General features: G+C 38.9%; 1 protein-coding gene across 5 annotated transcripts in view; it reads left to right on the top strand.

Moving 5' to 3' along the window:
• MANBA (mannosidase beta) overlaps positions 1–25,096 on the top strand; it is a 112,074-nt gene that overhangs the window by 74,394 nt on the left and 12,584 nt on the right. For 4 of the 5 annotated variants that reach the window (XM_027117018.1, XM_027117019.1, XM_027117021.1 and 1 more), the window contains 2 exons: positions 4,674–4,838; positions 21,243–21,387. In XM_027117018.1, the coding sequence (XP_026972819.1) occupies positions 4,674–4,838; positions 21,243–21,387 (310 nt within the window). The remainder of the gene's footprint in view (positions 1–4,673; positions 4,839–21,242; positions 21,388–25,096) is intronic. The other variant, XM_027117020.1, reaches the window with a different exon arrangement.

Raw genomic sequence — 25,096 nt, 5'->3', positions numbered from 1 at the left:
GTTGCGGCATGTGGGCTCCTTAGTTGCGGCAGGCGGACTCCTTGGTGTGGCACGTGGGCTCCTTATTTGTGGCATGCAAACTCTTAGTTGTGGCATGCATGTGGGATCTAGTTTCCCGACCAGGGATCAAACCTGGGCCCCCTGCATTGAGAGCATGGAGTCTTAACTGCTGTGCCACCAGGGAAGTCCCAAAAGCACAAAATTAAAAATTTTGAAGCCCTACTTATCAATCTTCTCTTTTATTGCTTGTGCTTTGGTGTTGTGTCTAAGAAGCCATTGCCTAACTTAAGATCACAAACGTTTACTCCTGTGCTGTCTTTTAGTTTTAGCTCTTACATGGTCTATTTTGAGTTAATTATTTTGTATGGTGTGAGGTAGATGTCCAGTTTTGGACAGCCAATTGTCCCAACACCATCTGAAAACATTATTCTTTCCCTAATTGAATTCTCTTGACCCTTTTGTCAAAAATCAATTGACCATAAATGTTAATGTTTATTTCTGGATTCTCAGTTCTGTTCCATTGTGTATGTCTATTTTATATTAGTATCCACTGTCATCATTATTATACTGTTGTAGTAAGTTTTGAAAGCTGGATGTGTCAGTTCTCCAACCTTGTTCCTCTTTTCAAGATTGTTTTGACTGTTTTGGGTGCCTTGCATTTCCATATGAATTTTAGGATCACCTTGCTAGTTTCTGTAAAAAAGTCAGCTGGAAAAAAAAAAGTCAGCTGGGATTTTGATGGGGATTGTGTTGAATCTGTAGATCAGTTTGCAAAGAATTGCCATCTTAACAATATTAAGTCTTCTGATTCATGAACATGTGATGTCATCTTTAATTTCTTTCATACTATTTTGTAGTTTTCAGTGTATAAGTCATATACTTCTTTGGTTAAATTTATTCCTAAGTATTTTTTGGTGCTATTGTAAATGGAATTATTTTCTTAATTTTATTTTCAGATTGTTTATTGTAGTGTCTAAATATACGATTGATTTTTGTATATTGAACTTATATTCTGCAACCTTGTAGAACTCATTTATTAGCTCTAATGGTTTTTTGTTTTTTGGGGTATGTGTGTGTGAATTCTTTGTATATAAGAGCATGTCATCTGCAGATAGAGGTAACTTTACTTTTTCCTTTCCAATCTAGATGCCTTTTGTTTACTTTTCTTGCCTAATTGCCCTGGTTAGAACCTCCAGTACAGTATAGAAGTGGTGAGAACAGATAACCTTTTCTCACTCCTTTTCTCAGGGAGATTCCTGTTTTTAGGGAAAAAGCCTTTTTATCATTTAGTATGATATTAACTGTAGGTTTTTCATAGATGCCCTTTTATTCCTAGTTTGTTGCCTGCTTGTATCATAAAAGGGTGTTGGATTTTGTCAAATGCTTTTTCTTCATCTATTGAAATAATCATGTAGTTTTCCCCCTTCTGCATCACTTGTGTGAAGTAACCACAAAAAAAGTTTTAAGAGAATTTAAAAATCTTCCTCAATCTCACCACCTGAACACAACTGTACTTCTACATGGAAGTTATATTGTATTTTTAACTTTAATAAGTAATGCCATAACCTTAGTTCTACCCCTTGTTTTTTTATTACTCCCATATTGTGGGCCCAATCTTTTGGGAACACTGTTCTTTCAAAGTGAAAGAAGATGCAGTTCAGTATCCTGAGTCAGGTAGGAACAAGTGCTGAGAATGGAAAAGAAGGAATGAAAGAAGCAAAAATATTTACTGAGCAGATTTCTGTGCCAGGTACATCATTTAACAATAATCCAGCCCTGAGGCCCAGAGGGAAATCAATATATATTGATATATATATAGTGAGAGTTCTGTCAATGTCCCTAGATTGTAAGTAGCATATCTGTATTCAGGCTTATTGTCTGACTCCAGAATTGATCTATTTTCTTTTCACTACATTTCAGGAAGATGAGTGTTAGGAATTGCTAAACCTTTTTAAAAAAAATCTATAAGCATTTCTATTCACCTCTCGAAAATAATGGAATTCCCATGTTTTTGTGAAATGCCTGATGACATTCAAAGATACTAAACACTATTTTTAAAATAGGGAAAGATAAAGATAAGTCCTGTTTATTGTGAACCCTTGATTTGACTGTTGCCTCTTTTCGAACTACATTGCTTAGTGGAGAACTTGAGTAGGTGTTGGGAAAAGAAAACCTTTACGTAAAATCTTCATTTTTTTTTTTCATGCATTCAGCAAATATATTAAAATGTCTTCTCTGGTTGGGATACATTACTTCTTCGTAAAATAATCATATTTTCAACAGGTGATCATCAATATACAGCAATAGAAAGATTGGGTTTTGGAATGAACAGATCAGGATTTGAATACTAGAACTTCCACACTCTAGCTATACTGCCTTGAAAAGATTATTCATTCTTTTTGAATTTCAGTGTTCTCATCTGTAAATTGGGGTTAATAGTAGTAGATACTTCAAGGAGTGTTTGTGTACGTGTGTGCACATGCAGGTATGCATGTGTGCATGTGATGGTGTGTAAACATTAAGTTAACTAATACGTTGAAACACTTAGCACAGTTCTTGACACATAGTGATGAGCCCATAAAATGTAAGCTATTGTTACTATTAATATAGGCAATGCTAGTCACATGGTTTATACGAAGCTAGACTGCACTAATTAGCTTTGGATATTGGGCAAATTACTTAACCTTTCTGTGCCTGGTTTTCTCATCTGTAAAATAGGGTGATAATAGTACCCACTCATGGGGTTGTTATGATGATTAAATGAGTTAATATTCTTAAAGCAATTAGAGCCTTATCTGACACTTTTTTTTGCCATACATGGGCCTCTCACTGTTGTGGCCTCTCCCGTTGCGGAGCAACAGGCTCCGGACGCGCAGGCTCAGCAGCCATGGCTCACAGGCCTAGCCGCTCCGCGGCATGTGGGATCTTCCTGGACTGGGGCCATGAACCCATGTCTCTCAACCACTGCGCCACCAGGGAAGCCCCATTATCTGACACTTTCTAATTCCTCTGGTAACATTGTTATAGCTGAAATTTACAAGAATTTCAAACCACAGCTATCAGAAGGTAGAAAGCTTCCCACATAACAGATCAGGTTTATGATTATGGGATACATTCAAATTATTAGCAGCCACAGGGCTGACTGGCCAGGAGATGTGTTTCAGATTTTGAAAAGGAAGAAGCGTAGAAAGAAGGGAAGACTATTGCTAAAGGTTTGCGCATCTCAAATGTGTACAAGATGACTGTAAATACTATACCTCTGTTTCAAATAAATAATAGAAGTAATTGGTGTTCTCGAAACTGTCTGGTGGTAATATTTTCGAAAACTAAATACAATTTGGAAAAACTACCACATTAAATATGGCTAATGTATGTTGCTTATATTTTGGTATAACTCAATTCCTAAAGAATAACTTTTTCCTTTTAAGGTGATTGGTCTGTGCATTGCATGATTACTGAGAATTCTAAGTCATATTTTATGAACAGGGATTATTAAGCTTCCTAATTTTCATGGTTTTTTGAGGGTGGAGTGGAATATGTTTTTTCAAAGTGTCTGTGTAACTTGGCTTAAAACTCTGATATTTTCAGATGTAGCTAGCAATTGTCTTATATTTTGTCAAATGCTAACAGTTCATTAAATCATAGGGCCTAGAAGCCAGAATTATTGCTTTTTTTTTTTCACCTGTAGAAGGTACACTACTAACCTGTGTGGTATTTCTTTTTATTTATTTATTTTTGTTTTTATTTTTTACTTGACCTGATGATAGCTTCTCAAAGGAAAAGAAAGATTCTGTAAGTTAAAAAAAAAAAAAAAGATTTATTATTAGGGGAAAGAAGTATCATTGTTTGGTTTGTGTCTTCAACTATATCAAAATTAAACATGTGTATATATCAAATATATTTAGTAATCACTGAGAAGCAAATGAGCAAGTGCTAAGCATTTACCATTTTACTAGTGATATTTTATTACTGTTAAAGAACTGACAGTTTTAAAAGAATGTTGATTTCAGTTCATTATTCAGTTTTGACAGTTTATTTACTTCGATAAAATGACCTTTTAAAATGCACATAACAAATATTTAAAAAAACAAGAAAAATGTTTTTTTTAAAAAAAATTATTTATTTGTATTTGGCTGCGTTGGATCCTCACTGTGCACGGGCTTTCTCTAGTTGCGGTGAGGGGGGATTCCTCTTCATTTCGGTGCGCGGGCTTCCCATTGCGGTGGCGTCTCTTGTTGCAGAGCACAGGCTCTAGGCACGTGGGCTTCAATAGTTGTGGCTCGCAGGCTCTAGAGCACAGGCTCAGTAGTTGTGGTGCATGGGCTTAGTTTTTCCACAGCATGTGGGATCTTCCCGGACCAGGGCTCGAACCTGTGTGCCCTGCATTGGCAGGTGGGTTCTTAACCACTGCGCCACCAGGGAAGCCCCAAGAAAAATGTTTTGATGAGACAAGACTTTTGATGGCAATACCAAAATGTAACTTTCTAGGTTTGAATAAGGCTAGTCTTTCACTAATAACAAGTATGATGGCAAAAACATGTGTGAAATTAGAGTCACAACAAACCTCGAGCTCTTTTCCAGTGTGTAGTACTTTTCAAGTTTGTCAGGAGTATGGAGAAAAGTAGTTTCACTCCTAACTTCCCAATCTGAACCTCTTATTCTTTACTTGAAAGGTTTCATCTAAAGAGGACTGGTCTTATGAAAGCAAATTTGCACATCATAGACAACATTTCACAGATGGTAACTATAAAATGCTTCACCAGGCTGCGCTTCATTTCAAACTCCCCCAAAGTGCAGATCAATTACGCAAGTTCAAAGACACTATTTATCTTACTCAGGTAAGCCATTTTTATTCTGGGCTTCAACAGCTACCTGCAGTTAACATAAAGAGATCCTGTAGATTTTATAAGCCTTTTGTGGTGAAAAATATTCAGGTTTTCATTTTGCTGATTAAAAAAAATTATCTGCTTCAGAATGGGTATTTGATGACATATAGGACTTGAAATAGTTAATTTTTGGCATTTGTCTCTCTTACAAGAACAGCTCACAAACTTCTACAACAAATTGTGCATTAAAATCTTCCCTAGCTCAAGATTACTATCAAGGTTCAGTAATTAAGTCAGTAGCATTTGCCAAGGAAAAAATGGGACAATGGAACACAATAGAATCCAGAAACAGACTCATGTATGATATAGTCACCTGATTTATGGTCACAATGCCACTGCAATCCTGTGGGAAAAGATAGTCTTATCAATAAACAGTACTGTATCAAGTGGGTATCTTTATGGGAAATGAATGAACTGTGACTCCATATACAAAAATTAATTTGATTGGTGATCACACACTCAATTGGGAAAGGTAATACAGTAAAGTTTATAGGAGAAAACATAGGAGAATAGCTTCATGACCTTGGCATACACAGACGATTTCTTAAACAGAACATAAAAAATACAGACTATGAAAGAAAATAATGATAAATTGGACTTCATTAAAATTATGGACTTTTGTATATCAAAGGCACCATTAAGAGAGAGAAAATGCAAGCCACAGATTGGGGAACAATATTTGTAGTACATATGTCTGACAAAAGATTTGTATTTAGAATAAAGAACTTCTATAAAGCAATAAGAAAAAAGACAGATAACCTGTTAAAAAATGGACAAAAACCTTGAACAGGCACTTCATCAGAGAAGATAACCAGATGGTCAGGAAGTATATGCAAATATGCTCAATTTCATTCTTAATCCAGGAAATGCAAATTAGCCATGCCAGGATACTCCTACACACTATGTACACAATGTAATTTTAGCAGAATGGCTAAAATTAGAAAGATTGACAATACCAACTATTGGTGAGGAGGTGGGACAGCTGGGACTTTTAGACATTGTTAGTAGGAGTGGAAATTTGTTTAAACAGTTTGGAAAATCTTATGGCAGTTTCTACCCAAGTTAAACATTTGCTTTCTTCATGAATCAGCATTTCTACTCTTAGCTAGGTACCCAAGAAAAAGGAGTGCATACGTCTGCCAACAGACATCTAAAATAATGTTCATTGCAGCTTTACTCATAATAGCCCCAAACTGGAAACAACCTAAATGTTCTTTAACAGAAGAATTTACAAACAAATTGTGGAATATTTATACAATGGAATACTCCACAACAATAAAAAAGAATGAACTACTGCTATCAGCTTCAGCCTTGATGAATATTGTAGACATTAGGTTGAGCAAAAGAAACATTGTAGTTTCACTATAGACAAAATGAATCCAGATGATATAGAACAAGTTAATGGTAACCACTCTTGTGGAGGAAGATGGTGCATTCTGATTAGGAAAGGGTACAAGGAAACTCTGGCCTGCTAAAAAAGTTTTGTATCTTGATCTGGGTACTGGTTACATGGGTGTATACATATGTTAAAATTCACTGAGTTGTATACTTAAGATCTGTTCATATTGTGTACCTTAGTAGATTATTTTTAAGCAGCTCTACTGAGATATAATTGACATGCCATAAAATTCACTTGTTTTAAGTGTACAATCAAGTGATTTTTAGTATATTTATTGAGTCATGCGACCATCACCATAATACAACTTTCGAACATTTCTGACACTCCAAAAAGATCCCTCTTGCCCATTTTTTAAAAATAAATTTATTTATTTATTTATTAATGTTTAAATTTTTGGCTGCATTGGGTCTTCGTTGCTGCGCATGGGCTTTCTCTAGTTGTGGCGAGCAGGGGCTACTCTTCATTGCAGTGCACAGGCTTCTCATTGCGGTGGCTTCTCTTGTTGCGGAGCACGGGCTCTAGGCAGATGGGCTTTATTAGTTGTGGCACACAGGATCTGTAGTTGTGGTGCACAGGCTCAGTAGTTGTGGCGCACGGGCTTAGTTTCTCTGCGGCATGTGGGATCTTCCCGGACCAGGGTTCGAGCCTGTGTCCCCTGCATTGGCAGGCGGATTCTTAACCACTGCGCCACCAGGGAAGTCCCCCCTCTTGCCCATCTGTAATCACTCTCCTTTCTCACTTTCAGTCCCAGGCAAACATTAATTTGCTTTCTGTTTCTATAGATTTTACTTGTCTCAACATTTCATATAACTGGAATCATATAATATGTGATCTTTGGCATGTGGCTTCTTTCACCAAGCATAATGATTTTGAAGTTCTTCCATGTTATAGCCATATATCTGTGCTTCATTTCTCTTTCTTGCTAAGTAATATTCTGTTGTGTGGATATATTATGTTTTACTTATCTATTCATCAGTTGATGGACATTTGGATTATTTCCAATTTTTGACTATTATGCATAACACTGCTATGAATATTTGCATACACATCTTTGTACCTATATTTTCATTCCTCTTGAGTAGAAATATATGAGTGAAATTGCTGAGCTATATGATAAATTTATGTTTAACTTTTAAAGAAAATATTGACCTGAATCTTGGATAATATTTTTATCTTAATGTTTACAATTTATATATTTTTTCAGACATGACCAATTTATTGAGAAAATTCAAATTTCAGTTTGGCCAAGTATAACCAGGGGCAGAGTTTGGGATAATCATTTCATTGGCGGCAACTACATTTTCTAGAGCTAATTGGCCATGGGGTAGTATCTGAAGGAAAGAAAACAAAACTTAAAAAAATAATTTAAATTATTGGGTGGGTGATAAACATACATATTTGCAGAGGAAACCAAACACAAACAACCAGCTTACACAACTGAGGCATGAGAAATGCTGTTGCTAGTAGAAACCCTTTATTCCATTTAGTTTGACAGACGTTAAACACCTGATTTGTTCCAGACAGTGGGCTAGCTGCCAGGGTTGAGGTGGAAGCACAAAAATCACCAAGACGTCATCCCTGTCCTTAAGAAGTTTACAACAGCACATGTAAGAATGAGGGCTACTGGTGAAATGCCAAAACACTGCTCAAAAAACCTGGAGGGAGGAGAGTTTACCTTTACGTCTCAGTAGAGGTTGAGGTCGGGACCCTCTTAAATTAGGTGGTGTGGGTGAGGCCGGGGGTAGCATGCCACCGAGTAAAGAAAACTCTGGTGTCTAAGCATGTCTTGGCAACAGGAAATAGTCTAGTTCCTCCACAGCCTTCAGTGTGTGAGAGGGGAAGGGATATTCAAAGGTATTTAGTTTTATTTGAATCCCTCTCATCATTAGAACACTATAAGAGGTTGACAAGGAAGTGAAAAATGATTTAAAAAACCCACACATCCAAGTTTGAAGAGGCACGGACATAGACGGGAAATACCATTTCATAGTTGTAGTGTAAACTCAACTGCTTGTGTATATCCATTTAGTAGCTTAAGTAAAACCATCAAAAGGGGAAAAAACTCCGCTGGCAGCACCACGGTTCATCATGGCAGAACATGGTCTCTCCTGTTAGACTATAAAGCTAGCTTTGGCTACTGCCAATGGTGGATGTAAGGGCACAATGGAAATTAAGTTCACTTTTAGTTTACAAACTAAAGTCTGTAAACATTTCCACCTTAACTGCACGTAGATGACAAAGAAGGCTTGGAAGAGAGAATTTGGGGAGAGAGATGAAGTCTTTGTAGGCTAACTGAACTAAAAATGACTTGGGATGCTGTATCTCCTATTTAAAAAATACAGGATGAGCAAGTCTGAATAATAGTTTGCTATGTGTATAACATACACCTCAAAAAAGAATTCTAACACAACATACTACTAAGCAAACATCACAGTTTCTGCTTTTGCAATTTACACAAATTGCCTGAATTTTAATACTTTAGGGAACCTTTACAAACACAACATACAACAAATTGTAATATTATGCATCACCCTTAACTTCAGAAAGTTTGGCTTGTATTATTTTATCTCAAAGAAAAACTAATGTTTATAATGTCATTTCCTGTGGAATTAATTCATCACCCATTTTAAAAACTAATGTTTAGAAAAGAAGCTTCCCCGTAAGGTAAATTGGAATGCAAACACCTGCCAGGCTTTGATAAAATAAAAATAAACAACTATGACCAGCACCTCATAAAACCAAAATCTCCTTTTGAAGTACAAAGTTCAGTTCTTCTTGCCCTCTTAGTAAACGCTAATCCGAACCCTCCCCGATCTAGGAACTGTTCTGGTTTGTTATGTCGTCACATACATACAGTATTTTTTAACATTAAGAAATTCTTGACATGGTACCATAAATAAATAGGTAGTTTTTAAAACCAAAGTGACTCAGAGTACTAGAACAGATATAATAGCACACTAAAATGGTTTAAAAGTAAAATTTAAAAAAAAATCTATCATGGTCTTATTAATTCAAATTAAAAATCAAAGATGAAGTATCATTTCAGACCCATATACATCAAGATGCCAGTTCTTATAAAAATGTACTTTAGTTGTAAATGCTAGATATGTAAAAATAAAACAAAAATTTTTAATAGGGAAACCAGTAACTTTTGCCATTAAAATTTAAGTTCTTTTAATGTTTTTAATATTAGAGTTGGGAAAAATTCATTAAAGTTAAATGAAATTAATATAAAATTATTTTTATATTTTTATTATATTTCATGAACCTGTGAATACACACACATTAAGACTATTTGAGAACCATTGCTTATTTGTGTGATATTTTTGCTAAACTTGTTTCAAGTTCTGAGAGAGAAGGTAAGAGCCTATTCCCAATCATATGATCTGCAGAAATATGTTAAACATCACATTTTAATTTTTGCATCTTAGCATCTGAGAATGTACCAGTTTTTATACAAACTCACGCTCACTCTCATCAGTTTTCTCCTGTATGAAGACACAAAACCCTGGATGGAAATTGAAACAGAAAACTGTCAGCCAAAAGACTCTTTTTTTGGAAGGTGATAAACTGATGAGAATTTAAAATTTTCAACTATAATATTATCAATTCAGGAAGTTTTTCCTATGTAATGTGTAATTTATAAACTTACCTCATAGAATACAAGTTTAAGGATTCTGTTGATATCTGTTCCTTTTAAAGTGTTGCAGTTCATCCTTATTAGTTTTTTGTAGCCACTATTCTATAAAAGTGTCTCAGTTTTGATACATGAAATAGGATGATCCTTATTTGCACACACGTGTGCATGTGTGAACCTTTTCAGCTGTTGTTTTTCATGCTGGCTTTTCTCCTCCCGGCTGTTCGTTTTATTACCGTTACTTTTTTTTTTTTTTTGCGGTACGCGGGCCTCTCACTGTTGTGGCCTCTCCCCTTGCGGAACACAGGCTCCGGACGCGCAGGCTCAGCGGCCATGGCTCACGGGCCCAGCCGCTCCGCGGCATGTGGGATCTTCCCGGACCGGGGCACGAACCCGCGTTCCCTGCATCGGCAGGCAGACTCTCAACCACTGCGCCACCAGGGAAGCCCTACCATTACTTTATTCTACTTCCCCAAACCGCATTCAAAGAACTAACAGAAATAATTGTTCTTTCTGAACTCATGAGCATCAGAGGTACACAGTCAGGAGCTGGTGTAGAAGTGGGATTATTTATTGGCGGTTTTTGTTGGTGACGCCTTTTGTCTGATCCTTTAAGCATGAGCGTCCTATCAGGCATTGGCTGGGAATTGGACTTGTCCTTGTTGATTCTACCTTGGGACTTCTTGATATACTAGATGGGATCTGAGATGAAAGAAATCAGAATTATGATTTCTTTTGTTGCTTGTTTTCCGTGTTGGACTTTCCTGACTGAGTACAGACAGGAAATGTTAGGGTAACAAGTTTTCTTCCCCTTACTACTTTGATATTAGAACAATCATCTTTCACCTGTGTATAAGAAGTAAAACCTTTCTTTGGTCCATTTTCTCTGTTCCCACTCCCAGCCCCTGATCTTGTTCTCATAATCTGTCATACTGTTCTGAAGAACTTGCCTGTGTGCCACTTTCTAAGACATCCTGTTAAGCAATTTATTTTGTGTGCAACTTTCAGAAAAATCTTGGCAGAGAAAGCTGTGCAGTAAGTTTCTTTACATTTAGATCCTTCCCTAGCTTCTCTTTATCTTACAACCACAAAGGTATCACTTAGGCTCTTACCTCTTTAATTCTTCTAATATTCCAAAATAATCTTGCCCCACCTTTCATTCTCCTACTTTAACCTGTTGTATTGTATTCCAAATAACCTACATACCTAGGCACACTCTTTTTTTTTTTTTTTTACTTCTTTATTGGAGTATAATTGCTTTACAATGGTGTGTTAGTTTCTGCTTTATAACAAAGTGAATCAGTTATACATATACCTATGTTCCCATATCCCCTCCCTCTTGTGTCTCCCTCCCTCCCACCCTCCCTATCCCACCCCTCCAGGCGGTCACAAAGCACCGAGCTGATCTCCCTGTGCTATGCGGCTGCTTCCCACTAGCTATCTACCTTACGTTTGGTAGTGTATATCCTCTCTCTCGCTTTGTCACAGCTTACCCTTCCCCCTCCCCATATCCTCAAGTCCATTCTCTAGTAGGTCTGTAGGCACAGTCTCTTAAGCTGTGTCACAAAGACCTCGCTGCTTAGTTTGAGGACTGTCTACACTAACAAATCTGTTGCCAGCGTCCTAGAGAGGAAGCTGGGCTATGGACAGTCATTACTAACCCCTTAGCTTATAGCCCCCTCTAGTGCTTTCATTTATTCTTCACATATTTGTTGAGCATGTAATGAGGGCTAGAAGTTTGGGATGTCCTTGAGAGACTCAGAGTCTTTAGGGATCCATTTTATCTACCCATGTTGCAAGTTACTTGATCATAAGAACTAAGAAAAAAAAAGCAGGCTATGCTGTAGGCTCAGGTGTTGATGACACCCGCTACCCTGGAACAGTGTCTTGTTTGGTAAACAGCACTGAGATGTGATGGGGATCCAGGCCATGCTGAGCTTGTAAGTTGGGGGTAGGATGGGTAAAGGAGGGGAATGAAGGTAAGATTAGTAACATCGTATATTATACACTAGTGTATTGTGTTTATATGCATCACGTAATTTAACAGTCAAGCAGACAATTAACATTCTTTGCGTGTCTACTCAGACACCCGGGCCTGGGGCAGGAAGGTGCCTTGTATACCTTCTCATGTAATCTAACATGTCTAGACATCTCTGTTACTGTTTCCATTTTAGACATGAGGAAACAGAGACTCAGAAAGGTTAAGTATTTTTCCCAAGTTCTCAGGGCAATGAACGGAGCAGGTTTCTGCTTTTAAAACTATAATATTAAATCTCTTCGCAATTGAGATAAGGGAAATTCTATAACTACTGAGGTGGTTGGTTGAATTATAACATCCATTTTTAACAGTTAAGTAAAGAAGACTTCAGAAATTTGGCACAATACAGAATATGAACAAAGCCAAAAGTTAATTCTTCGAAAAGATCAACAAAATTGAAAAACCTTTAGCTAGCTTGGCCAAGAAAATAAGAGAGGAGACTCAATTTACTAAATCAGGAATGAAAGAGGGAACATTACTATTGACCTTACAGAAATAAAAAGGGTGATAAGGGAATACTGTAAACAATTCTGTGACAAGTGATATATCCTAAATGAAATGGACAAATTCCTAGAAAGACACAAACTATGAAACCTGACTCAAGAAGAAATAGACAATATGAATAGACCTTTAACAACTAAAGAGATTGAGTTAGTAATTCAAAAACTTCCCTCAAAGATGGCTTCACAAGTGAATTCTAAAAAACATTTAAGGAAGAATTAACACAACCCTTCACAAACTCTTCAAAAAAATAGAAAACGTAAAATCACTTCTTAACTCATTCTGTGAAGGCATTGTTATCCTGATACTAAAACTGGACAAAGACATATCAAGAAAAGTACACTACAGACCAATATCCCTTATGAATATAGAAGGAAGTCTTCAGTGAAATAATAGGAAGGAAGGAAGTCTTCAGTGAAATAATAATCCAAATCCAGCAGCATATAAAAAGGTTTATGTATCACAGTCAAGTGGGATTTATCTCAGGAATGCAGGGCTGGTTCAACATATGAATGTCAATCAATGTAATACACCATATTAATAGAATAAAGGAAAAACAACTACATGACAATCTCAATAGATGAAGAAAAATCACTAGCCCAAATCCAACACCCTTTCATGATAAGAAAATTCAACAAACTAGGAATAGAAAGGAGCTTCCTTGACCTGAAAAAGAGCATCTGTGAAGAACCCATAGCTAATATCATATTTAATAGTGAAAGAAAGAGAGCTTTCCCCCTAAGATCAGGAACAAGACAAGGATGCCTGCTCTTGTCACTTCTATTCAGCATTGTACTGGAGATTCTAGTCAGCACAATTAGGCAAGAAAATGAAATAAAAGGCATCCAGATTGGAAAGAAAGAAGTAAAACGATATCTGCTGATGAATGATCTTATATATAGAAAACCATAAAAAATCTACCTAAAAACCTATTAGAACTAAGAATTTAGCAACTTTGCTAAAGTCCTATTGATATAGGATCAGTATACAAATATCAGTTGTATTTTAAGCAATAAAAAGTTTGAAAATGAACTTAAGTGAACAATAATATCAGAAAGTATATAATACTTTGGAACATATTTAAACTAAAGAGACATAAGACTTGCACACTGAAAACTACAAAACATTACTGGTGGAAATTAAGGAAATGGAAAGACATTCTGTGTTCATGGATTGGAAGACTTAATATTGTGTCAGATCGCAGATAGCAGAACTCCCCAAATTGATCTACAGATTCAACACAGCTCCTATCAAAATTCCTACTACTGTCTTTGGAGAAATGGGCAAAGTGATCCTAAAATTTATATAGAAATGCAAGGCACTAAGAATAGTCAAAACAATCTTGAAAAAGAAGAACAAGTTTAAAACACTTCCTGCTTTTAAAACTTACTACAAAGCTATAGTAATCAAGGCAGTGTGGTACTGGCATAAGGACAGACATACAGATTGATTAAAAAGACTTGAGAGTCCAGAAATAAACACATACATCTATGGTCAATTGATTTTCTACAAGGGTGCCAAGACAATAAAATGGAGAAAGAATAGTGTTTTGAACAAATTGTGCTAGAATAACTGAATGTACACATGTTGGAGAATGAATTTGGACCTCTACCTCACACTGTATACAAAAATTAAAATGGATTAAAGATCCAAATGTATGAAACTCTTAGAAGAAAACATAGGTGTAAATCTTTGTGAAGTTTGATTAGGTAACAGTTTCTTAGACATGACACCAAAGCACAAGCAACCGAAGAAAAAAATAAATTGGACTTCCTCAAAATTAAAAACTTTTGTGTGTCAAAGGACACTATCACAAAAGTGAAAAGATAACCCACAGGATGGGAGAAAAAATTTGCGAGTCATATGTCTAATAAGGATCTAATGTCCAGAATATATTAAGAACGCTTACAACTCAATAATGAAGACAACCTAATTTACAAATGGGCAAAAGATTTGAAGAGACATTTCTCCAAAGAAAATGACCAATAGGTACATGAAAAGATGCACATTATTAGTCACTAGGGAAATGCAAATCAAAACCACATGAGATACCACTAATGTCCACTAGGATATCTAGAATTAAAAAAAAAAAAGAAAATAACAAGTATTGGTAAGTGTATTGGTCAGGATTCTCCAGAGAAGCAGAACCAATATGATATATGTAGACATATAAAAGAGGAAAGTTGTTATAGGAATTGGCTGAAATGATTACAGAGGCCGAGAAATCCTACAGTCTGCCATCTGCAAGAAGGAGAACCAGGAAAGCCGGTGGTATAATTCAGTTTGAGTCTTGAGGCCTGAGAACTGAGGGGCCATTGGTGTAAGTCCCAGAGTTCCAGGGCCCAAGAACCAGGAGCTCCAGTGTCGGAGGGTAAAAGAAGCTGTGTCCCAGCTCAAGAAGAGAGAGAGAATTCACCCTTCCTCCCCTTTTGTTTGATTCAGGCCATCAACCAACTTGATGATGCTCACACACTGGTGAGGACGGACCTTCTTTACTCAGTCTATTGAATCACCAAAAACATCCCCACAGACACACCCAGAAATAGTGTTTACCAGCCGTGTAGGCATCCCTTAACCCAGTCAAGTTCACACATAAAGTTAACCGTCACAGTAAGGATGTGGAGAAGTTAGAAACCTCAGATGTTGCTGGTGGGAATGTAAAATGGTACAGCTACTGTGGAAAAGTTTGTCAGTTTCTTAAAAAGTTAAACAGTTACCATAGGACACAGAAATTCTACTCTTAGGTATATAGCCAAGAAAATTGAAAACATGTTCACACAAAAAGTTGTGTATAAATGTTCATAATAGCCAAAAAGTTAAAACAATCCAAATGTTTATCAGCCAATAAGTGGATAAACAAAATGTGGCATATCCATACAATGAAATGTATTCAGCAGAATAAAAAGGTTTGAAATACTGGTACATAATGCAACATGGGCAAACCTTGAAAACTTTAGGCTAACTGAAGGAAGCCAGTCACAAAAGGCTATACATTGTATTATTCCACTTATGTGAAATGTCCAGAATAGGCAAATCTGTAGAGACAATGTAGATGAGTGGCTTCCAGAAGCAGAGGAGAGAGAAGAATGAGCAGGGACAGACGTACCAGTTCAGATTTTAGAGGGTGATGATGAAAACATTCTGGAATGAGGTAGTGGTGAGTTGCACAACCTGTGACTACACTAAAAACCAATGAATTATAAATAGTAAAGGAGTGAATTGTATAGTATGAAATTATATCCAGTTAAAAAATGGCTTTATTGGAAGGTTCTTATTGTCAGGTTAATTTTAAGTAAATAAAGTATATAAATACCATCGTATCAGGAGAACTTATCACATGGCTTCTCCTAGTTCCAAGGGTAGAGGGTGTGCTTCTGAGCATGTAGCCCAGCTACAACTCTATCACTCTGGAGTAAGGGGAGAATGGGTTTTTGTAGACAGCAACCTTCATCACAGTGGCAGAGCTAGAATTGGAACCTAGGTCTTGGTGTCCTGGTCCAATTTCTTTTTCCCATACCATGTTTCTCTAAGGGGACTGATTTCATAAGTGTAATCAAGCAAGCTGCTGAAAACAGGCATATTTTGGAACTAAAATTAGATTTGTCTGCTAACAGTGGGACTGAGTAACCTAGGAAATGACTAAGCATTTATCCTTCTCATATAGAAAGATTGCTTTCTTTAGGAAAAGATGCACGAATCTATAAATACAGGTACAGTTCTTAAAGGGAAAGAGGCAGTTGCAGAGATTTTTTTTCCCCCAGGGAAGTAGGACTGTACATTTTCCCTTTAAGATGGATAGTGGGCTTCTGCATTTTTATGAACAGAGGTGTCATTCATTAGCCCTAACTAGCACCCACTGGTTTGGATAAACCCAGATCCATGTTATAGGCGTGGCACCATCTGCCTGTGGAGGGTACTGCGTGGTGCACGTGCCAGAACCCGGAGCACTGAAGAGCCTTGCTTATCACTTTCACACTAAATTCAGGTGTGATAGGCTACTAGTTAGAGCTTGCCTAGTGCTCTTTTCCTTTCATTCCTAGCAAGGCTTAGGAGTCCTGCTTGCCTTAAAAATTTTTTTAAGTTTAAAAGGATTGCTAATATTTACCTGTTAAACCAGAAAAGGCAAATTAGAGCTAGGAGGGCTTCCCTGGTGGCGCAGTGCTTGAGAATCTGCCTGCCGATGTAGGGGACGCGGGTTCGTGCCCCGGTCCGGGAGGATCCCACATGCCGCGGAGCAGCTAGGCCCGTGAGCCATGGCCGCTGAACCTGCGCGTCCGGAGCCTGTGCTCCGCAACGGGAGAGGCCACAGCAGTGAGAGGCCCGCGTACCACAAAAAAAAAAAAAAAAAAATTACAGCTGGGAAATTGTCAGAATAGATATACGGAAATAAATATTTTAAATATTTTTTGCAGGTAGTTCTGAGAATTGAAATAGTTCAGGGACTGAAAACTCAAATGTTTGTAGGGATCAGGCAGGTAATTTAAATGGATGAGAGTCTGAATATTGGGGATTGTGGCAAAATGGAGCATACAGGCCCTGACTTAAGACATTAAATGACAACAAGAAGAAACAAAAAGCTCCCGCTCTGTGAGCCAATTAAAACCTGCGTGGGGCTGAGTTCTGCCTGGAGGCTAGCAGTTTATGGCAGCCTCTTGACTGGAACCTAATATAGCAACATGCAACAAGGACTTTAAAATGTGTCATATATTATCAAAAGAGACAACAGAAGAGGCAAAGAAATTAATTTGGACATAAAATGTTCTTTGCTCTTGTATTTAAAGAAAAAATCTGCAAACCATTCAAATGCCGAAAAATTATTGGAGAATGATTCATCAAACTATGGTATAACTGTGGAACCATTTAGAGCACAGAGATATATAGAAAATGCCAGGGCATCACATGGAAATGTACACATGTGAAAATTAAGTCAGAGTAGAATACAAAATTATAAACATATATGAGTTACAGTATATGTTAACAAAGATCAGGCAGGAATTTGGAGCGTTGTAAAAAATTTGCCACTCATCAGACGTTTTCCCCCTGAAAAGAAGCTTAAATTCACCGTGAAGAAAATGCAGGTCACCTCTACCAAGCCCATCAGTAAAATATCTAATTGTCCTTTGGATTAGATCCAACTGAGTACAAGCATGACTGTTTCAATAGATATGGCTTTGTCCTAGAAGTTTTTATTTTTGCCTGAAAGAGATGACTTAATTTCCTACTCTGGTATACACTGGTGTTTTGTTCCCCACCTCAAAATTCCGATTTGTACTTTTCTCCTATTCACCCTGTTTTATAAATCTGGATCCAAGGAAACAGATTCCAGTCCCAAACTTCTTGAGTGACGCCCCTCCCTCCATTCTACTCGTGGGTCCACGCTGAACCAACCAATAGCAGAATATTGCAGGTCCTTTGGCTTCCTTGGTGTATCAGGAATGGCCCAGGCTTTGGAGATACTTCAGATCCTGGAAGTTCCAGAATTGTTGGCCGACACCCAAAGTGGAGTGTCCATGGTGGTCGCCATTTGATGCCCGTGCTTGGCCTGTCAGGGCTGGGCTAGCACCTCTGGAGTGTCTGGTGATCAGAATACCTCTCCCCGTGTGTTCCTTATTGGTGTGATGAGGGCTTCCTCATCTTCTCCTCCTGCGATCCCTTTACACACCGTCCATAAAGCCTTAGCCGATTTTTCAGGAATCTCAGGATGAGAACAGAGACTTCTTGTTGTTCAGTGCCTCGGGTGTGTGTGCTGCAGGGTAGGGACTGTGGCTGGCTTGATTTTGTGCCCATGGGCCAATTTTAGCTTGGTTGGTGGGGACGTTATTTGGGGGCTGAGGTGATTTAAATAAGTTCAGATATTATCAAATTTTAAAAACAAATACAAAGGTTACTTCCCATGCTGATGTGAGGTTAAATCTCTAATGCGGATGCGTTGATAATTGGTGCTACCCTCAGATCTGTTTCTACTAAGATTTCAATTGGCTGCTTTATGTTCACTGAACTTTCTAGAAATCGCTCCACAACACTGATTTTGCACAATAACTCGACAAACATGTGAACGCTTAATCAAGGGACTTGATTTCTCTATGCCTAGGTATCCAGGCCTAGAAGTTGATAAATCTCTTTTTTCTTTAGTTCAGACGAGATTGGTGTTTTTAGAAGGAACTTGATTAGAGATCCTGAGTCTAATTGTTACTCACCCGGGTCCTTGGACTCTTAATCCATAGAAATTGATAAGAGGCCAGAGGAGAACTTCAGGCAAGACTTTATCAGGACTTGTGCTGCAGCATGAGGGAGCGAAAACAAGTAACAGGTGCCGTTGGTTCCCTGGCTCCTTAAAGGGGGTGAGGCTGGAGGTGGACTGCTGGCTTGGCTGGGAGGTGTAGTTTAGGTGGTCTGCACGCCCCTTGGTGGTGCTGCGTGCAGGAATCACGCACAGTACCCTGCTTTTGCTTCCGACACCTCAGAAATGGCAGTTGGTTTGTGGCCTTTTTGTATCTTATTGTTCATAATTTGCTCCCACTGTGCGTGTGTGCAGTTGGTTTTAGTCCTGTATAGTTTCTTTGCGTTCTGTTGCTTGAGGAGACGTTTGTCCAGGTGCAAGCACTCTGGTAAGGGGTCCCAGGTCCCAGCCTATCTCATAACTGCAGATTAACTTGACTGTTAAAGATCATAGATCTTAGGCCTATTTTTCGTATTTCACTCCTTGACTTAGTGCTAGACTAATATATTCAGAGAGTATCCTGTGGTCATTTTGAGCTTGGCACCCTTGCCACTCTGTTCGTGAGATTCTTACTTTCTTTAGAGTGTTATCTGCCTGTTATCACGGCTGTGCTCCCAGTGGTCTGGTTCCTGAATGGAAAGGGCATTTCTTTACCTGCTCACAGCTAACATCATCTCTTGCCTAGAAGATTATAATAGATTTCTAAATGGTCTCCCCGAATGCCCTCTAGTCCCCTGACTCCTTTCAGTGATCAGAGGCGCCTGTTGCAAATGCAAGTCTGGTCACTTCACCCTTTAGCTTAAAAGCTTCCTGTGACTTCCAGTTGCCTTTAGGATACATCCCAAACCTTCCCAGGTCTGGCCTCTGCATCCCCACCAGCCTTGCTGCCATTGCTCCCAGCTTTCTGAGTTCAGGCTGCCTTGGCCTTCTTTCAGTTCTTTGCTGTGCATTCTCCTTTCACCACATGTGTCCTCTCTGGCTGCAGCGTTCTGCCCTCTCTCTTTTTCTCTTTCCCGTACTTCGAGGCCAATCTCCCTCCTCAGCTAGACCCATTTCCCCTCCTATCCAGGCTCCTAACATCACACACCTCTCTTCCTTAGCCCTCATTACTGTTTAAAGTTTCCATATATTTGTGTGATTCTTTGGTTAAGGCCTGTCTTCTACACAAGCCAATATGCTCCACAAGGGTGGGCTGTCTCTCTTTTGCTGGGGGTGGGGCTTACCATTACCAGCATGCAACACACACTGTAAGTGTTTATTAAATTTTTATTGAACGGCCGTGATTTCTTCTCGCTTTGCCCTTCTGGAGTTTGACAGCTGTGCCTCATGTAAGTTGTAACTTCATCTGCGACTTTCTCACTAGCGAGCTCTCCTCTATCTAAAGGTCTCGCTTCATTGGAGTTTTTCTAGTGTTTTAGGAAGGCATCTGAACTTGGTCTTCTAGTGGCCATATATGCATCCCTCTTTTTCCTCCTCTGTGAAAATCCAGACCCTACTCTAAGGCCGTTCCTTCCTCTGACTGGGGAATCCTTGCAGCTCTGACTGCCTCTCCAGGTTCTCCTTGGTAATTAAGTAATTAAGGGTCTTGCATGAAGTTTTTTCATGCCTCTTAAATAAGAACTAAATTTACTTGTCTCTTTGTTGCAGTTTACCATCTGTTCTGCTATAACGAAGGAATTGCATTCATAAGAAGTTTTACATTATCAAAAGGCATCATATAAAAAACAATTGCTTGACTAGAAGAAAGGGGTTAGGGATTTGACAATATCAGAGTCATAATATAGTTCTTTTTCTATAGAACTTTTTTCTAATAAACTATTTTCTTAATAGCCACGAAAGTGTTAGTAAAACCCATCACTGCCCAAAACTTAGTGTTTGACTGCATATAGCATTTGCTCTGGAATCACAGTCTTTGTTTTCCATCATTGCCTCCACTATCGTTGGCAAAGAACCTTTTACACCATCCTGTTTCCACGATTACCTGATTACCCATTGTTAAGCCCAATACCAAGCTTCTCCCCAAACCCAGCTGCTATAGACAACAGCTTCTCATATTAAGGTGTTGGTTCCAGATCTAGTATAATGATGGTATATATAATGGTAGTGAAATTCCCAAATTTATTCAAGCCTATAATTTTCTCAGATCTAGACAGCCTACCTCAAGCAAAAACACCTGTGTTTTTTTTAAATCTTGCAATGGACTGAGCTGCTTTTTTTGAATAATCGTTTTTTTAAGGTTGAAGTGTAGTTGATTTACAATGTTGTAAGTTTCTGGTGTACAGCAACATGATTCAGTTATACATATATATATATTCTTTTTCATATTTTCCATTATGGTTTATTACAGGACACAGAATATAGTTCCCTGTGCTATACAGTAGGGCCTTGTTGTTTATTCTATATATAGTAGTTTGCATTTGCTAGTCCCAAACTCCCGGTTCAACCCGCCCCCTGCCCCTTGGCAACCACAAGTCTGTTCTCTATATCTGTGAGTCTGTTTCTGTTTTGCAGATAAGTTCATTTGAAAAACACCTGTGTTGTAATGTTTTCCCCTGAATCAGGTGATGCAGGCCCAGTGTGTCAAAACAGAAACTGAATTCTACCGCCGCAGTCGCAGCGAGGTAGTGCATGGAGAAGGGCACACCATGGGGGCGCTTTATTGGCAGTTGAATGACATCTGGCAGGCTCCTTCCTGGTCTTCTCTAGGTAAGTGTTTCAATGTTCTTTGTGTGAGTGAGAGAAAGCCATACCTGTGGGAAGAGGCACTGAGAGAGCACAGAGCTGGAAGGGTCAGATGAACCCAAGCAGGACTCCAGGGAGAGGAGGCTGTCCAGCTGCTGGTCTCGGAGCTGCGGCCTCCTCTCCCACCTTCACAGTCTTTCCAGGAGCCTTAGAGGCAACCTCACTACGAGTTCTGAGCTGTGCAGTCGCAAAAGCAGGCGAAGGAAGGGAAAGATTCATGCATGAAGATCTCAGCCATGTGTCTTCTGATTGTTGCTTAGAATTTTGAATTTACTTAAGAGGACTTTCCAGGGCAAAAGGAGATTGACATAAGCACCCCTTCTTCTGTTTAGGAGAATCCAACCACAGGAAAGTTTGGCCCAGCTGAGTGTTAAAATGTCCCTTTCCTGACTCCCCTTCAAGTCCGTCAGGTCATCTTTCTTTTGCCCTGTTGACCTCTTGGGGGAAAGGGAATTGAGTGAGAAATCCAAGTAAGAAGGGTTATCAGGTGAACCTGTCTGTTCAACGAGGAACAGGTGAGATGGCTGACATGGTACTTGCAGTTTGAATTATTTCATCTATTTTGGTGCATTAAAAAGAATTAAGGTGTAATAATGAATGCTGGCCTTCACTAAGAGGTGATTTGAAGCCAAGTTCAGTTAATGATATGAACAAAAGTTTTGGGTCAAAAATGAGGCAAGGCCATAAAGTAAGAAGGCCATTTTGCTGGGTGAGGCTCTTAACCAAGCTGAGAATGCAGAGCACAGAGTTCCTTCCCCACGTGCTTTGAATAAGTGCTCATCAGCTCTGCAGGGAACTGCAGTCTTGATCAGGTTTCCCTGATCAAACTCTTTATCTACACCAACCAGAGAAAAGAGTATTTAATGAGAGTCAGGGGGTAGACGCTAGGGGAATAGCCTTTCTGGGACGCTTAAACCGGAGAAAGAGATGTTGTTCAGAGACACTTGGAGCCTGACCCTGCTTCCTGTCTGCGGATGCCGCGGTGGTCTTCTGAAGCTGAGCTCGGTTCAAGAAATGGGAGAGCCCAGGCTTTGTAACTCTTCCCGTAAATGACCCTACGTTCTTCGGAAAGGAGTTCAGAGTATGATGGCAGCGTAAGAATTTGTCTGCCTTCTAAACTCTGGGAGGACAGTGCATTCGAGGAGAGGGTCACCACCTCCTGGGGGTGTCGCCGTTTAGGAACTAAGGTATGTATCACTGAGACCTTTTGCTCCAACTGCTGTTCTCTTGAATGTCTTTTGTTTGTGGCCTTGATTGCTGCAACCACGCATTTGAAGTCTTTCTCCTGTAATGGATGCCACACGTGAGAGTGCGTAAGTTATCTCAGGTCCAAGCCATTTTCCATTTATCAGAAAACTTTCCAGATATAAGTTCTAGTTCATTTCATAGATCTAATTGGAAAGGCCTCTCCACCCTTCCCCTCTCATTGTTATTTATTTTTGTTTTAGCGGTACGCGGGCCTCTCACTGTTGCGGCCTTTCCCGTTGCGGAGCACAGGCTCCGGACGCGCAGGCTCAGCGGCCATGGCTCACGGGCCCAGCCGCTCTGCAGCATGTGGGATCTTCCCGGACCCAGGCACGAACCCTCGTGCCCTGCATCGGCAGGCGGACTCTCAACCACTGCGCCACCGGGGAAGCCCTCTCATTGTTATTTTTAAGGGGAAATACTAAGAGTTGGAATTGAAGTGCTGGAGAGTTGAACTTTTGCAAAACCTAAAGAAATTAGTTCTAGCTGAACCTCAAAACCGTGTTCCTTCATCTCAACAGCTTGCACGGGTGAATTCTAGAAGTGCTCCCCCATTCTCTCTTCCCCTCTCTCCCACCCGCTTTCCCTCATCTTACTCTCTCACCCCCTGCTCTCTCTCTCTCTCCCTCTCACTGTATACCTTTCTCTGAAGCTGTCTGGTGATGCAGTGTTTTGTGGAGAAGGATCTTCTTTCTGAAATAGAGGCATGTTGAAATATTTTTTGGTTTGTGGGTTTAGCATACCAGAGATGCCAACAGGATACCGGATTCTGCAGGTTCTTGATAGCTCCTAATTGTATTTGAGGAATTGTCATTGTCATGCGTTTGGGTGTTCCCCTCCAGTCTGAACTTACCAAGCCATATTTGTGATTGTGGTTGCTTTGTTTCACTCAGAGGATTTTGTGCCTATGGGAAGAGGAGACTTTGAGTTCTAAGTAGGTTTATTTTTTTAAAAAAATATTTAATTTAATTTATTATTTATCTATTTTTATTGAGGTATAGTTGATCTACAATATTAGTTTCAGGCGTACAATATAGTGATTCAAAATTTTATGGATTATACTCCACTGAAAGTTATTATAGAATATTGGCTATATTCCCTGTGCTCTACAGTATAGCCTTGTAGCTTATTTATTTTATACATAGTCCTTTGTACTTCTTAATCTGCTGTCCCTATGTTGCACTTTGCTCCTTCCCTCTCCCCACAAGTAACCAATAGTTCTCTATATCTGTGAGTCTGTTTCTGTTCTGTTATATTCATCCATTTGTTTCATTTTTTAGACTACACATATAAATGATAACATATAGAGTATTTGTCTTTCTCTGACTTATTTCACTAAGCATAATACCCCCCAAGTCCACCCATGTGTTGCAAATGGCAAAATTTCATACTTTTATGGGAAATTAATATTCCATTGCATATATATATATATATATAAATATATATATATACCACATCTTCTTTATCCATTCATCTGTTGATTGACACTTAGGTTGCTTCCACATCTTTGCTCTTGTAAATAATGCTGCAGTGAACATTGGAGTGCATGTATCTTTTCAAATTAGTGTTTTTATTTTCTTTGGATATATACCCAGGAGTGGAATTGCCAGGTCTTATAGTTCTATTTTTAGTTTTTTTTTTTGAGGCACCTCCATCCTGTTTTCTATAGTGGCCGCATCAATTTACATTACCACCAACACTGTAGGTGGGTTCCCTTTTTCTCCACATCCTTGCTAACAGTTACTCTTTGTGGTCGTTTTGAATATAGTCATTCTGACAGATGTGAGGTGATACCTCATTGTGGTTTTGATTTGCATCCCTGATGATCAACAACATTGAGTATATTTTCATATGCCTGTTGGTCATCTGTATGTCTTATTTCGAAAAATGTCTATTCAGGTCTCCTCCCCATTTTTTTTTTTTTTTTTTTTTTGCGGTACGCAGGCCTCTCACTGTTGTGGCCTCTCCCATTGCAGAGCACAGGCTCCGGACACGCAGGCTCAGCGGCCATGGCTCACAGGCCCAGCCGCTTCGCGGCATGTGGGATCTTCCTGGACTGGGGCACGAACCCGTGTCTCCTGCATCGGCAGGTGGACTCTCAACCACTGTGCCACCAGGGAAGCCCTCCTCCCCATTTTTTGATTGGGTTGTTTGTTTTTTCTGTATTGAGTTGTATGAGCTGTTTATATATTTTTGTATATTAACCTCTTATCGGTCGTATCATTTGCAAATATTTTCTCCCAATCAGTAGGCTGTCTTTTCATTGTGTTTATGGTTTCTTTTGCTGTGCAGAAGCTTTTAAGATTAATTAGATCCATCTGTTTATTTTTGCTTTTGTTTCTTTTGCCTGAGGAGACAGAACCAAAAAAATATCGCTACAATTTATGTCAGAGTATTTTGCCTATGTTTTCCTCTAGGAATTTTATGG

The sequence above is a fragment of the Aethalodelphis obliquidens genome, unplaced genomic scaffold (assembly GCF_003676395.1).
Source record: "Aethalodelphis obliquidens isolate GAN/ISIS:26980383/991018 unplaced genomic scaffold, ASM367639v1 scaffold17, whole genome shotgun sequence".
In the NCBI taxonomy this organism is placed as follows: domain Eukaryota; kingdom Metazoa; phylum Chordata; class Mammalia; order Artiodactyla; family Delphinidae; genus Aethalodelphis; species Aethalodelphis obliquidens.
Note: the sequence above shows the minus strand (reverse complement) of the source record. Positions and strands in the feature narration are given on the sequence as shown.